We start from the raw sequence: 16,803 nt of genomic DNA, 5'->3' as shown, positions 1-16,803 counted from the left end.
CCAACATAAGAGACAAGGATGAGCACTGTGTAATGATTAAAGCGACAATCCACCAAAAGGACATAACCATAATAAATATTTACACACCCAATAACAGCACTCCAAAATACGTAAAACAAGTGCTAACAACATTGAAAAGAAAAACTGGCAATTGCACAATAATAGTAGGAGACTAGAACAGACCATTTTTGCGGAAGGACAGAACAACTAGAAAGAAATTCAACAAAGGTACAAGAGATGTAAACATCTTAATCGAGCAACTCGACCTCATAGACATATACAGAATATTCTACCCCAAAGCAGCAAAGTACACACTCTTCTCCAACACACATGGATCATTCTCCAGAACAGACCATATTCTAGGCCACAAAGCAAGCCTAAATAATTCAAAAATATTGAAATAATACAAAGCGTCTTTTCAGATCGCAAAGTTATAAAATTAGAAATCAATAACATGAAGAACAAGGAGAAAAAATCAAATACCTGGAACCCAATAACTCCTTGCTTAAAAATCACTAGGTAACAGAAGAAATTAAAAATGAAAAAAAAAAAAAAAATTCTTAGAATCAAATGAGAATGAAAACACAACACATCAGAACATTTGGGACACAGCAAATGCAGTGCTCACCAGAGGTCAATTTATAGCAATAAACACACACATCAAAAAAGAAAAGAGTCAAAATTAATACCTTAACCCTACAATGTGAACAACTAGAAAAAGAGCAGTAAAGGAAGCCCACAGCCACCAGAAGGAAATAATTAAGATTAGAGCAGAAATAAACAACTTAGAAAACAGAAAAAACAATTGAAAGAATCAACAAGACTAGAAGTTGGTTCTTTGAAAATATTAATAAAATTTATAAACCACTGGCCAAACTGACAAGTGAAAAGAAGGAATAGATATAAATAACCCAAAGAAGAAATGACATGGGTGACATTACAACAGAACCAACTGAAATAAAAAGGATTGTAACAGGCTATTATGAAAAAATATACTCCAACAAATTTGAAAACTTAGGAGAAATGGACAAATTTCTAGAAACTTACCAAGCTAACACAAGCTAAGGTAGAAAATCTGAACAGTTCCATAACAACAACAACAAAAAACTCCCAAGAACAGTAAAAATCCCTGGCCCAGAATGTCTTCACTGGAGAATTCTACCACACATTCAGAGAAGAGCTGATATCAATATTACTCAAAATACTCCAGAACACAGAAAAGGAATGAATACTTCTGAATTCACTCTATAAAGCCAGCACAACCCTGATACCAAAACCAGGCAAAGGCACTACTAAAAAGGGAAGCTGTAGACCAATATCCCTCATGGATATAGATGCAAAAATTCTCAACAGTATTCTAGCCAATAGAATGTAACAGCATATCAAAAAAATAATACATCATGACTAAGTGGGATTCATACCAGGTATGCAAGAATGGTTCAACATTAGAAAATCAATCAGACAAGATCGGGCATGTTCAGGGTGATATGGCCATAGAGACAGAAAATCGATCAATGTAATCCCCACATAAGTAAAACAAAGAACAAGAATCACATGTTCATTTCAATGGATGCAGAAAAGACATTTCATAAAGTTCAACACCCATTCTTGATAAAAACTCTCAGCAAACTGGGAATATAGAAGAGAAATTCCTCAACATAATTAAGGGCATATATACAAAACCAACAGCCAACAGTATTTTCAACAGAGAGAGGCTGAAAGCATTCTCCCAGACATGGATGATCTTTATCACCACTCTTATTCAGTATTGTACTAGAAGTGCTAGCTAGAGCAACAAGGCAAGAAAAGGAAATAAATGGCATACAAATTGGAAAAGTAGGAGTAAAACTATCCTTATTTGCAGTTGATATGATCATATACATAGAAAATCCCAGAACTAATAGAAGAATTCAGAACTAGAATTACTAAAACTAATAGAAGAATTCAGCAGAGTGGCAGGATACAACATTAACATACAAAAATCAGTTGGATTCCTCTAAACCAACAAAGAGAACCCCAAAAAGGAAATAAGGAAAATAATACCATTTACAATAGCCCTCAAAAACATGAAATACTTGTGAATAAATCTAACTAGAGATGTAAGACTTATACAAAGAAAACTACAAAACACTACTGCAAGAAACCAAAAGAGACCAACATAAATGGAAAAATATACCATGCTCATGGATAGGAAGATTTAACATTGTCAAAATGTTAATACTGCCCAAAGAGATCTACAAATATAATGCAGTCTTGATCCAAATGCCAACATCATTCTTTAATGAGATGGTAAAACTAATCACCAACTTTATATGGCAAGGAAAGAGGCCCCAGATAAGCAAAGCATTACTGCAGAAGAACAAAGTAGGAGGCCTCACACTCCCCGATCTTAGAACCTATAATACAACCATGGCAGTCAAAACAGCCTGGTACTGCTACACTGACAGACACACAGACCAATGGAACAGAATTGAAAATTCAGACATAAATCCATCCATCTATGTCAGCTGTTCTTTGACAAATGGCCAAAATTCATTAAATGGGGAAGAGATAGTCTCTTTAACAAATGGTGCTGTCGAAATTGGATAACCATTTGTAGAAAAATGAAACAAAATCCATACCTCACACCATACACAAAGACGAACTCAAAATGGATCAAAGACCTAAATGTAAAACTTAAAACTATAAAGATCATGGAAGAAAAAATAGAAGCAATGCTAGGAGTCCTAATATAAGGTATAAAAAGAATACCAAACATAACTAAAAATGCACAAACAGCAGGAGGTGAACTAGATAAACCTGATACCTGGGATCTCCTTAAAATTAAATACTTGTGCTCATCCAAAGACTTCACCAAAAAAGAATAAAAAGAGAACCTACAGACTGGGGGAAAAAATCTTTTATCTATGACATGTTTGACAAGGGTCTAATCTCTAAAATTTATAGAAAACTTCAACACCTCAACAACAAAAAGATAAACGACCCAATTAAAAAATGGACAAAGGACATGAACAGACATTTCACCAAAGAAAATGTTCAGGTGGCTAACAAATACATGAAGAGATGCCTGCAATCATTGGCCATTAGAGAGATGCAAATCAAAACTACAATGAGATAACATCTCACCCCGGCAATAATGGCGCTGATTAAAAAAGAAAACAGTAAATGCTAGTGAGGTTGTGGGGATATTGGAACTCTTATACATTACTGGTAGGAATATAAAATGGCACAACCACTATGGAAAACAATATGGAGCTTCTTTAAAAAGCTAGAAATAGAAATACCATGATTCAGCAATCTTACTCCTAAGTATATACTCTAGAGAAATGAGAGCCATAACAAGAATAGACATATGCACACCCATGTTCATTGCAGCATTATTCACAACAGCAAAAAGATGTAAACAACCTAAGTGCCCATCAACAGATGAATGGATAAACAAACTGTGGTACATACACACAATGGAATAGTACACAATGATAAACAATGATTAATCCGTGAAACACCTCACAACATGGATGAATTTGGAGGACATTATACTGAGTGAAATAAATCAATCACAAAAGGACAAGTATTGTATGAGACCACTATTATAAACAGTCGAGAAAAGGATTACATACAGAAAGAAATATTTTTTGATGGTTACCAGGGACGGTAGGTAGAGGGAGGGGAAATCACTAACTAGAGAGTAGACACATGTTACACTTGGTGAAAGGAAAGGCAATACACAACATGGGGGAAGTCAGCACAACATAACCAAGGCTAGAGAAGACACTGAGAAGTATACAAGAGTAAAAGGCAACAAAGGTAAATACTAAAACATATGCAATCCTGCAACAATAGTAATAATAAATAATAATTTATGAGTAGATACATAGGTAGATATGTATGCTGTGTGGGAGGGTGTCTGGGAGTACACTCGTCTATCTAGTTCAATTGGCATAACATAGCTCATAAAGAAAATGTTCTACATCCTACTTCGGTGAGTAGCGTCTGGGGTCTTAAAAGTTTATGAGCCACCATCTAAGATACAGCTATTGGTCTCTTTCCATCCTGAGCAAAGGAAGGTGAAGAAAACCAAAGACTGAAGGAAATGATTAGTCCAAAGGAATAATGGACCACAGGATCCACTGTCTCCATCAGCCCAAGACCAGAAGAACTAGATGGTGCCTGGCTACCACTACTGACCTCTCTGACCAGAATAACGATAGAAGATCCTGGTTAAAGTGGGGGGAAAAAATATGTAGAACAAAATTCAGATTCATAAAAACACCAGGTTTACTGGTCTGAGAAAGACTGGAGGAACCCCTTAGACTATAGCCCTTAGATACCCTTCTAACTTGGAACTGAAGCCATTCCTTGAGATCCTCATTCAGCTAAGTAACAGATAGGTCTGTGAATAAACAACAACACATGTGAGCAAAGTGCTCCTTAGAACAATCATTTACACGAGACCAAAAGGACAACATAAGTCCAAAAGCAAAGATGGGAAGGCAGGAAGGGGCAGGAAAACCAGAAGAATGGAAATGGGGAACTCAGGGTAGTAATGGGGAGAGTGCTGACATATTGCTGGGATTGCAACTAATGTCATGGAATAATTTATGTATAAACTATTGAATGGGAAACCAATTTGCTCTGTAAACCTTCAACTAAAGCACAATAAAAACATAAAAAAAAAGAGAGATCACCGAGGCCAAGTACCTTTATCCCTGGTATGTGACTGTGCTCATATATATAAGAATGTTGACCTGACTTCAGCTTTTTTTTGTTGAGGGTTTATTGAGTCAGTCACCAAACTAGATGCTTTACATGCATTATCTCCATTCTCACAATAATCTCAATAGGTAAGTGTTTTATCCACATTTCACAGGTGAGGGAATTGAGACACACAGAAGTCCCTTGCCCAAAGTCACATAACTGCTCAGTGGGTGTTGCTGGGATCCGAACCCAGGGCTATCTGACTCCAGTACTTGTTTTTCTTTACCATTAAAATTCTTGAAGAGGAGAGGAGGATCAAGGGAAGGGACAATCTTGGCGACATACCTCATACAATTCAATAATGATATTTCCCATTAGACCTCGGCTGCTCTTAATGTTCTCCATGGCCAGGGTGAAGTAGATCCCACGTATGTCTGAGATGTAGAGGTTGTAGGTGTCATTCTGGTTCCATTCTTGGACCGCTGCAAACACTTGGTTCTCATCTGTGCTGATGATGTGCATGTCCTATAGGAAGACAGAAGGCCTGTGAGAAAGCAGATCTCCACATCTCCCTGCCCACTGGGACCCAGTGTAATTACCAGGACTTAAAAAATTGCCGAGAAAAAACTTGAGTTATAGGCAACGTTAGACAATTCTGTGTTAGACCAAGGCTATAAATTATCAGCATCATGATTTCTGTTCCTTGCTAAGTGACAGCAAGATGGGTGTAAGGGGCTTTGGTGGGTATCATTTTCCATGGCTTCAAGGGATTCATACACTATCATTTTTTATTTTAATACCTGAAAGTTAGTGTTAGTGCTAACAGAGACATATAGCCTTAGGATAGAAAACTCACAAATGCAAAGAAGACAAGGCTTATTGTTTCTCCAGATCTTAATTTATGTTTTCAAATTTTGTAGTGTGATGATTTTCAAACTTTTCAGAGTCACGGGGATTGCAAGAAGAACGGAGCTAAGGCAGAGTCAATAGAGTCTGAACCTCCAAACACTGCTTCAACCAGAGCCGTGCCCTTAAACCTGCTTTATATACTGGAGTTATACTGGATTGTTCTGCAATATTTTAGGAATAAAAACTGAGAGAATATAAAGTGCTAATAAAATAAAATTTGAAAATTACTGATATAGAGGAAAGGATGCTCAATCTGGAATTTAGTGTCTGAAGTCATATATCAGCCCTGTCGGAATCAACTCCACGGCACTGGGTTTGGGATAAGCCACCTGCATGATTTGAATGAGTTAGTATCCTTAGACTTCAATTTTTCCATGTAAAAATTGAAGATTGGGCTAGCAGTATAAGTAGCTAATACTTAGGTACTATTCTCAGTCATCTAAATGTGTTATATCAATTAAAAATCAAAATAACCCTATGATGGAGGTAGTATGATTATTGCCATTTTACTGAAATTTTACCATGGAAAGGCACTTGACTGCGTGGATCATAGCAAATTATGGATAACAGTGCAAAGAATGGGAACTCAACACTTAATGGTGCTAATGTGGAACCTAAACATAGACCAAGAAGCAGTCGTTTGCACAGAACAAGGGGTTTAAAATCAGAAAAACTGTGCATCGGGGTTGTATCCTTTCACCATACTTATTCAATCTGTATGCTGAGGAAATAATCTGAGAAGCTGGACTGTATGAAGAAGAATGTGCCAACAGGATTGGTAGAAGACTCATTCACAACCTGGTTTGGTGAAAGTGAAGAAGACTTGAAGCACTTATTGTTCAAGATCAAAAACTACAGACTTCAGCAAGGATTACACCTCAATGTTTTAAAAAAAAGAAAATCCTTACAACTGGACCAATAAACATCATGATAAATGGAGAAAAGATTGATGTTGTTAAGGATTTCATTTTACTTGGATCCACAATCAACAATCATGGAAGCAGCAGTCAGGAAACTAAACGACATACTGCCCTAGGCAAATGTGCTGCAAAAGACCTCTTTAAATGGTTGAAAATCAAAGATGTCACCTTAAAGACTAAGGTGCGTCTGACCCAAGCCATGGTGTTCTCGATCACCTCATATGCATGTGAGAGCTGGACAATGAATAAGGAAGACCAAAGAATCAATGCCTTTGAATTAGGGTGTTGACAAAGAATACTGAACATACCATGGACTGCCAAAGGAACGAACAAGTCTGTCTTGGAAAAAATACAGTCAGGGTGCTCCTTGGAAGTGAGGATGGCAAGACTTCAGCTCACTTACTTTGGTCATGTTATCAGGAGGGACCAGTCTCTGGAGAAGGACATCATGCTTGGTACAGTAGAAGGTCAGCAAAAAAGGGGAAGACCCTCAACAAGATAGATTGACACAGTGGCTGCAACAATAGGCTCAAACATAACGACGACTGTGAGGATGGCGCAGAACCAGGCAGTGCTTTGTTTCTGCTGTACATAGGATTGCTACGAGTCAGAACCGACTCAACGGCACCTACCAACAACAACTGAAAAGTAAAGTAGAGCACACAGGTCTTCAGCGACTTGCTTCAGGTTACTTAGCAATGTCAGGTTTTAAAACTCTGACTCTACTGCCTGAGCTTCTAATTATTAGGATAAATGGCTAAGACTAGGCTGAAAACCAAAAGGTCAGCAGTTTGAATCCATCAGCCACTTCTTGGAAACCCTATGGGGCAGTTCTACTCTGTCCTATACGGTTCCTATGAGTTAGAGTTGACTCAACAGCAAGAGGTTTTATTTTATTTTTATAGCCTCTAGATCAGGGATAGAGCCCTGGTGGTGCAGTGGTTAAGAGCTGGGCTGCTAACCCAAAGGTTGGCAGTTTGAACCCACCAGCCGCTCCTTGGAAACCCTATGCGGCAGTTCTACTCTGTCCTATGGGGTTGCTATGAGTCGGTATTAACTCGAGGGCAACAGATCAGGGGCTGCAAATCAGCACCTTATGAAATGAATATGGACCACAAATGTCTACTTTCACCACAGCCTATACTGAATACTTGAATCTGTGGTCTTTTAGGTGGAGCCAGCACTCACTGGCATCTCAGCTCTACATACCCACATGATCTTAGATCTGCCACTTACATACTAACGTTAACTTCCTGGCACCTGAAGTCACTTTCATTTGTAATCCTGGACTGGGCAATTTCTAAAATCAAATCTAGCAGTCCACAATTCAAAATAGTTTAGAAAAGTCAGTTTGCATGTATGGTTAAGCACTGTATAAAGACTATTAGACATTCAAGCACTTACCTAGGGAACTGACACTGTCAGGGGAGCATTTTGACACGCATCAACATTTGACAAGATGGGAGTAGCTGAAAGATGTATAACTAGACAGGTGTATATGCCAAGAAGTAACAGCATCCCAAGATAGCAGAAGGTGATGAACCCTTGGCACTACAGTGGGAAGCACTGATAATAGGGGCATGGGCAACAGCCATAGGAGCGCCAAGTAAGCAAATGACCAGACTGGTTTGAGCCTTTATTTGACCTACTTTTTCCAGAAATGGTTTCAACAAGTAAAAGGAAGTAGCAATGTCTATAAGGAGTCCCTGGGAGATGGAAACAGTTAACGTGTTCAGCTGCTAACTGAAAGCTTAGGGTTTGAATTCATCAAGAGGTGCCTATGGAGAAAGGTCTGGCAGTCTACTTCTAAAAAACCAGCCACTGAATACTCCATGGAGCAAAGCCTTACTCTGAAACAAATGGTGACAGGATGAGTTGGAACTGACTCATGGCAGCTGACCTGGATTGGACTGGACGTTCATTTGATTCGGACGATTGGGAGACGGGAGAAATGGGAGAACAAGTTCTGGATCGTTATACTGGAAATTCTCTGTCAAATCTCACCATGTGGCCTTGAACCCTCCAGATCACCTTGAGACTTTACTTGTTCATTTGTGCTTACACTCCTTGTAGAACTACAGGTTCCTGCTGAGCTGCTTGAAAATGGAAATGAGACTTACTCTTAAAAATCATGTGATGAGATTGTGTTGAATTGGTGTGGAATGAATTCCCCAAAACTCTGTAGGAGGGGAAACAGCAGCTGCAGGAAATACAGATTAAATTCACTTATCCTGTTAAAAATGCAACAGAAATGCCTGGCTTTCCCCAGATGTTTTGGCCATAAAAATGAGTGAGCTAAGTTATTTTAGACTAAACTAATGTACAAGAAGTGGAAAAAACAACTTAAAACACTGGTGCATAGTCAGGAGGAGAGGCAGACAGGTTTGCTGTGAGTGCAAATTAGGTTAGTGCTACCCTCAGGCTCTCTCACCTAGTGAACAGGGACTATAGACTCAGGGATGTGAGACTGCTCCCTAGTATCTAGGATGCTGGGATGTCTATCTGAGAAATACCTAATTGGGGATAAAACTTCAGTGTCCATCAAAATAACCTTGAGGTCTTAATAACACACAGACCCATGGGTCCTATCACCTGCTATTCTGATTCAGTATGTCTGGTATGAAACCTTGGATTCTACCATTTGAACAAGCCCATCAGATCATTTCAGTGCCTATAGTCTTGGGAGCCCCTCTTTGAAAAATTCTGAACTATGACACCTCTCTCCAAATAGGTCTTACAGTGGAATAAAGGTCAATCAAGAACAAGCAGAACATGAAGTCTTCAAGAACAAAGAAAAGCACTATTAATTAAAAATTGGGATCTGAACAATAAAAAACTTATTTCTTGAATCTTGCTGCCTTAATCTAACTTCAAAGGATATGTCAACCCCTTACTCAGACATTCTTGCTGGTCTTGAGAACACTCAAGGCGAAATTTGGAAATCTGGTTGGTGATGAAGTGAGAAACTGAAGGAGGGAAAATACTATAAGAATCAATTCTGACTGAGACTTTACTAAACACGGTATTTGCAAAATGTCATGCATAACCCCACATGCATTTTTAGGGAGGGATAAATAATTATAAATAACACTTCCTCTCTGTTGATCAAAACCATTAATTTGAGAGACTCAGTTGCTTTTTGAAAACCAAATCTTTTGACTTCCTAGGTGAACAATGGTGAAAACACTTTGCTGTTATTGAAGCATTTTCTTGTAATCTGGGCCCATATATCAGGTTCCTGAAATGCTTCTGGGCCAATGCATGGGCATGTTACTGTGAGGAGACACTCCCCTTTAGAAAGAACATGACTATGATTTGCTCATTCCTTGTCCTCTCCAAGCTGGAATACCTCTTTCCTCCTTGAGTTTACAGTATGCTGATGGGAGCACCCTATAACCACAATCCTATACAATGGTCCCATAAAAGCCAACGGCAAAGAGAGTAGAGAAAACAAGAAATTGCCTCCCAGGACCTCTGAAGCTACTTGATATGGTCCCAGCCCACCTCACCAGCCTCTATCCACCTCAGTCTCTGCAATCTAATCTCTAGAGTTCTTTTTCCCCCAGTTTGTTGAAAGAACCATGCTTTCTCTTAAAACAGGGCCTGTGCATGTGTTTTCTATCAGGCCCCCACCTTCTGTATGCCATGTTAACTCCCCATCTTTCTTGTCTCAGCTTAAATATCACTTTCTTTAGGAAACTGGTCCTCACTACCCATATTTGGATAGCTCCATCTTTTATGTCCCAGTAGCCCTTGAACATCTATGCCTATAATACTCCTACACCTACAATACTTGTTCAGTGTCTCTCTTCTCTGCCAGAATATAATCTCCATGAAGGTAGGGGCCATCTGTATCTTATTCACTATTGTACCCACAGAGCTTAGTTCAGTGCCTGACATAGTAAGAACTTGAATGGAAGAAAGGGTATTTAGATGGCTGAATAAAAGAAGGAACAAATGAATGAGTGAAAAAATGTATGTATGAATAACTAAATGAATAAAAACACCTAGGGCACAGACAACTGCCCACCTTCTCATAATTCCTCCCACTTTTGTACTGAGCCTTTCACAACATGCCTTAGCACCAGTTTAGAGACCCAAATCTTTGCAACATCAGCCCTGATATGTGTCCATCCTGAGACCTTGCTGCTCGGAATTTCATTAGGTGATGCAATTATATCCCATCCACGTTTACTTTAAGGCTCTAAGATCCATCTCCCAGCAGAAGCTAATGTGCACAAGGGATGGTGTTCACAGAGTAAGTGTCATGATTTTCCAACCAAAATTCATTGCCACTGAGTCGATTCCAACTCATAGTGACCCTATAGGACATAGTGCTGCCCCATAGAGCTTCCAAGGAGCCACTGGTGGATTTGAACTGGCAACCTTTTGGTTAGCAGCTGTAGCTCTTAACCACTATACCACCAGGCTTTCCAGGTTTTCATGATTTTCCAACAGAAGAGTTAAAATTCTATCATTTAATATTAACTTTATAGTAAATTTTCCTTTTTAAATTACTCAGGGAAGGTGGCAAAAGCAGAGATTGTGTATTTACATTTAGCCTTGAAATGTAGAGAGAAGCAAGAAAACCAACAGACTCACCTGTGCACTTTCAGACATCCCCACAGAGAACGTCTGTGCTCCCGCCTGTACCACTGCAAGTTTGGCCCTCTATTTGGCAGGAAGACCCTTGCCAAAGGGAGGGGTCCTGAGAAAAGATTCCAAAGCTAGTTCTCCTTTCACTACCTCCCCTGGGAAATGACCCAAGGTTATACCAGATATTTGAGTCCCAGGAAATCAAAGCTCTTGTCTGGGTACCCTGCTGAGAGCTGGATACAAAGCCCAGGTTCAGCGCCATCAGCAGAGGCCAAACTCCACAGCAATAAGTCAGGTTGAATGCCAGCAGTCCTCCTGGCCAGGGATCAAACCACTCTGCAGCTCAACAAGGCAACCTCCCCAACCCTCACTTTGTCTGGCAGGACTTGGGACTACAGGTAGTGCCGTACCTTCGGCAGAGAATACTTGGGCAGCTTTATCTGAGCAAAGGCTTCTCTTCGATAGGACACGTAGTAGCTGGCTCTTCCACCAGTTGTTACCTGGATCATGGGGGAAACACAAAGAAATGAGATGGGTCACAGCCCATGATACAAACTGGCAAGTACTGGCCTCTCCTTCAACAACCACAATAGGTTTGTGACTACCTTTTAAAGCCAATCCCTTGCTGCTTTGAGCTTTCAATCTCATGGAATGAAGAACTGTTCCCTTGTCATGACACTTAGATAATAAATGGCCAATTACAAGAGTCTTTCCCACCGGCTGGCATTCTCTGTGAGAGCAGGAACTCTGTATTTGTTCACTGTACTTTGCATATGGTACACAACTAATAAACATTTTCAAATGAATGAGAACAGAGAAGCTGTTGATGTGGGCTACACCCATGATCTATTTATTCTGCCTTAAAAAAAAATTTTTTTATTAATCTGTTGCAACCAAGACAATCTTATCAAAGATATTTTCCTCTGAATCTGAGTAATTACTACTGCTCTGAGTTCTCATTTTGTGGCAATTTAATTTCACTTCTGGCCTGAGAACACATTTTTTTCCTTCATATTTACAAATTGTGCATTGAGTAGGTATTTATTGAGTCTTTCCATGTGCAACTTACTAAAAGTTATCAAAGATCAGAGGAAAAAAACCCAAGATTTGAAATTCAGAAATCCTGGGTTTGAGTCCCAGCTCCACTATTTCATGGCTAGCAGGTCACAGGCAAGCTCTGTAACCTCACATGGGAAAGGACAGATTTATAGAGGAGCCTGAAAACCACTCCAGGAAATGGTCCGCTGGCCTGGGCTTGCCAGAAGTCCTGCCAACATGGCAGAGCTCTGCAGATGGCTGCTCTCGGCCCAATTATCCTAACTCGGGGGAAATTAATATTCACAGGAGAAGACAACATGTACTGTTCAGAGAAAATAGCAGGACAACAATAGTAACCAGGCTGCTGTTCTGAGGGAGCAATTACGTGGAGACACATGCTCCATTCTCACTGAGGCCCTAGCCCAGGCTGGAGGTGGGCCAGTCTTCTCGCTCCAGGCCGAAGTTGGCTCCCGTCCACAGCGGCTGCTGGGAGGTCGAGGGGTCTAACATCTCTATTGAAATCCACCCACCAATCCTCATTCTGAGCGATAGCATCTCCCAGGGCTTCTCCCTGCACTGCACAGATTGGAAGCCCACAAAGCAGGCACCACAAGCTGCCAGGTAGAGCAGATGTCAGAGTCAGCACGAAGGCAGAACCTTGGAAAACAGTTGGTGCCAAGGCTTCGGCTCTGAACCAGGAGAGGAGACTGGCTTTCTCCCTGATGTTCAGCACCATCCCTAGGTCTCTATTTTCCAATTAGAATCATTCTTGTCTTGTATTTCAGGATTTTTTTTTTTTTTTTTTTAATAAGACACCTGTTCTAAATCTATATTTTTCCATATTGGCTGAGATGTAGAGTGTTGACATACAATGAGTTGCTGAGAAATCTTTTGTTTTTTCTTTTCGGTTTGTTTTCTTTGTTAAGTGCATCTCAAAAGCACATTAAAATATAAACCTAGGTTCTTGACACACAGTAAGTATTAGTCCTTGCATGGCCCAATTTATTTATTTTTCATTTAATTTTGGTTTTTATTTTCAATTATAGAAGGAATACATGTAAACACACCTGGTAACCCAGGAACTACTTCAGTATTTTATAAACTTTAGCATGCATCAGACTCACCTGGAAAGCTTGTTAAAACTCAGACTATTGGGTCTCACCCCGAGAGTTTCTGAGTTGACAGACCTAGGGTAGGGCCCAAGAACTGGCATCTCTACCAAGTTTCCCGGTGATACTGTTGCTATGTATGGTCTGGGGATCACACTTTGAGTGCCACAGAATTAAACCATTAACAACAATTTACATACGCCTCTGCCCTCCCAGTCCCTTTGTGACCTTCCTGAATCTTGTGTTTACAGTGATGATAAAGTTTTTTTTTTTTTAATTGAGGTGAAATATACATAATATTAACCATTTTAAAGTGTACAAATCAGTGGCATTTAGTACATTCACAGTGTTGTGCGACCATTACCTCTATCTAGTCCTGAAACAGTTCCGTTAACCACAAAGTTTTTTTTTCTTTTTAATAATAATATTTTACTGTGTTTTTGGTGAAGATTTACACAGAGTTTAGGTTCCCATTCAACAATTTCTACACAAATTTTCAGTGACAATGGTTACATTCTTCATAATGTGTGAACAATCTTATTATTTCCATTCTGGTTGTTCCATTTGCAGTAATCAAGTTTCCCTGCTCTCCTCCCCCCCCCGCCCTACATTCTCATCATTGTTTTAAAGTAATTATTGACTGTTTGGTCTCATATAGGGGATTTTTTTTTTAAGGAGCACAGTACTTACAGGTGATATTCATTATTTTGAGAGCCACTCTGTTATTTAGCCTCAAGTTGAATCATTAGTTTTAGTTCAAGATTTGAAGAGTAAATCAGGGCAATTGTCTTGGGGAGTCCTCCAGTCTCATCCCATCCAGTGTGTTGTTGTTTGTTTGTTTTTTAGGAATCTGAGGTTCTGTTCCACATTTTTCTCTCTTTCTATCAGAGTCCATCTATGATAACCCTGATCAGAGTGGTTGGTAGTGGTAGCCAGGCCCATCTAGTTTTTATGATCTCACAGTAGAAGAGAACATGGTTTGTGCAGACCATGTGTCCTATAGTCTAGTTTTTTTCTTTTTATTTAGTCTTTGGTTTCCTTCTTTCTCTTTTGCTCTGGATGAGTAGAGACCAATAGTTGTATCTTAGATGGCCACTCGCAAGCTTTTAAGACACCAGACACTACTTACCAAACTAGGATGTAGAATATAACTTTATGAACTATATTATGCTAATTGACTGAGATGTTCCACAAGACTATAGTCCTAATCCTTCAAACCCCCATGATAAAGTTTTTAAACACCAAAATATTTCCTCTGATCACCCATCATATGCTTAAAAAAGCCAGATCTCTATAGAACACCTAAACCTCACCAAATATGCCCTTGGGGAAGTCAACAGATTTCAGAAAAAGCAAGTCCCTTCACTGGATGCTGGCCAGAGATCAGCAATTAAAAGAAGCTTCTTTTTTTTTTTTTCTCCTTAGAAGACCCCAGCGGCCTTAGAAGACCCCAGTGGCCTCCATAGGGAACCATATGGCAGCACAGCCAGGCCTCTTATTGGCATCACAGGGCAAGGCTGAACACACTGGGGTTTCCAAATCACTGAAGGATAAAGAAAAAGAACAGAGCAGTCCCCTTGATAGAGTGATGGGCCCCATAACATTGGCAACTCAGTCCAGTTATGCCTACTATAGCCCACACAACCACAGAATCTCTCTCTCTCTCTCTTTCTCTTACACACACACACACACACACATATACACACACTTGCACATGTATACAACCTGGGAGGATTTGTGCTTCAGATCACGATGCAAATGGAAATTATACTTCAGATGCATTGCGGAGTGATTCAAAATATTAAGGGGCTATATGAAGTCCAAGAAGTCCAGAGGTTCTCTGAGCACCTCTGATATCATCAGTAGTCCCCAAAGATATCAAACTGGCTCCTGCTCTGTTCCTTTGTCCTCTGTTCCTTTGTCTGTTCCTTGTGCCCCCTCTGCATCTGTCAAAATCTAATTGATATTTTCAGCCTTAGTGTAAGTCCCATGAATTGATGGATGGGTTTTTTGGATGCCACCAATTCCCTATAATTTCTCTCTTCTCAACTCCTGAACTTTATTCTTTCCATTTCTGCAGTACTTTCAAAGTTTATTCTTGTAATACACATATTCCTATAATTATTCCTCTGTGTCTTGTTACAAAGTTGTAAGCTCCTTGGTTCCTAGGCAGTGCTGGTCTCATAGCAGGTGATTAGTGGATACATAATAATAAAAATAATGATAAAGCTGGCATTTATTGAGTTCATATATCATGCTCCAGACTGCATGAAACCCTTTTATAAATTATTTGGTTTAATCCTCATGACATCCCTATAGAGGCTGAGAGGCATTGAAGGACTTGTTCAAGATAAGACAAATGTGATCCTAGGAAAGTTTGGCTCGCAGCCCACACTCCTCCCCTGTGATCAACTAGAAAGGGTCCACAATGTGTCTCACTCACCTCGCTGCAACAAAAATACAACATCTTTTTATTCTTTAAAGCCTTTTTTAAAAACATTAAAAAAAAAAAAAACCTCTGTAATTGGCATGTATATATATGTTTATGCTTCTCCCTATTCCCAGAAAATCTGTTATGACATTGATGCTGCATCTAACATTGACGCCTTCTTAGAAGAGACCAAAAACCAAACCAAACCCATTGCCGTCAAGTCGATTCTGACCCACAGTGACCCTACAGTGCAGAGAACTGCCCATAGGGTTTCCAAGGAGCAGCTGCTGGATTCAAACTGCTGACCTTTTGGTTAGCAGCTGAACTCTTAACCACTACACTACCAGGGCTCCTCTTAGAAGAGAGGAGATATGTTAGACAAGTTATTTGATCTCTCTTGGTCTCAATGTTCTCGTCCATAATGTAGGGGTATTAATGATATATACTGAGATGTATATCACAGAATTAAATGAAGTGTGGTTTATAAACTGCTTATCATAGTATTTCCCATGTTATAGGTAATCATTGCAGGGATCTATTAGTTATTATTACTCCTTTTTTTTTTCCTTAGAAGAGAGGAGATAATAAAAAGAAGAGAAATAATAACTAATAGATCCCTGCAATGATTGCCTATAACATGGGAAATACTACAAGCAGTTTATAAACCATGCCTCATTTCATTCTGTGATATATATCTCAGTATATATCATTAATACCCGTCCTTGATGGATCGGAACATTGAGACTGAGAGAGATCTTGCCCAGCGTCATATAGCCTTTGTCACACCCAGAATACGAACCTGAGCTTTCTGATCCCAGGCTATACCGGTGCCCTTAACCAGATAAGCATGCCCTGTAGACTCAGACCCAGAGAAGTGGGTCAATATTTCCTGATTAACTGAATAACTGATCTTTTGGGTTAACTGGCTCAGCCATAGAGACTTTGAGCTTCTCCACTGCTCAGGGTCTAAAACACAGATGTAGAGAAGAACTCTCCATTCCTGCCCAGTTGCTGGTTGGTCAAAGGAACTTATTTCCAAATAGAAGGCATAGCATGCCCCCTCGGGAGTTGAGACCTCACAATGTTGGGGTGAATACCAGGC

The 16,803-nt window shown here is 39.7% G+C and overlaps 1 protein-coding gene across 1 annotated transcript in view; it reads right to left on the bottom strand.

The window, feature by feature from the left end:
• Positions 1–16,803, bottom strand: part of SORCS3 (sortilin related VPS10 domain containing receptor 3) — a 673,703-nt gene that overhangs the window by 111,064 nt on the left and 545,836 nt on the right. Inside the window, exons 8-9 of the mRNA XM_049856137.1 lie at positions 11,534–11,623; positions 5,044–5,223 (exon numbers count right to left, since the gene is read on the bottom strand). Of these exons, the coding sequence (XP_049712094.1) occupies positions 5,044–5,223; positions 11,534–11,623 (270 nt within the window). The remainder of the gene's footprint in view (positions 1–5,043; positions 5,224–11,533; positions 11,624–16,803) is intronic.

The sequence above is a fragment of the Elephas maximus genome, chromosome 16 (genome assembly GCF_024166365.1).
Source record: "Elephas maximus indicus isolate mEleMax1 chromosome 16, mEleMax1 primary haplotype, whole genome shotgun sequence".
NCBI classification, from domain to species: domain Eukaryota; kingdom Metazoa; phylum Chordata; class Mammalia; order Proboscidea; family Elephantidae; genus Elephas; species Elephas maximus.
Note: the sequence above shows the minus strand (reverse complement) of the source record. Positions and strands in the feature narration are given on the sequence as shown.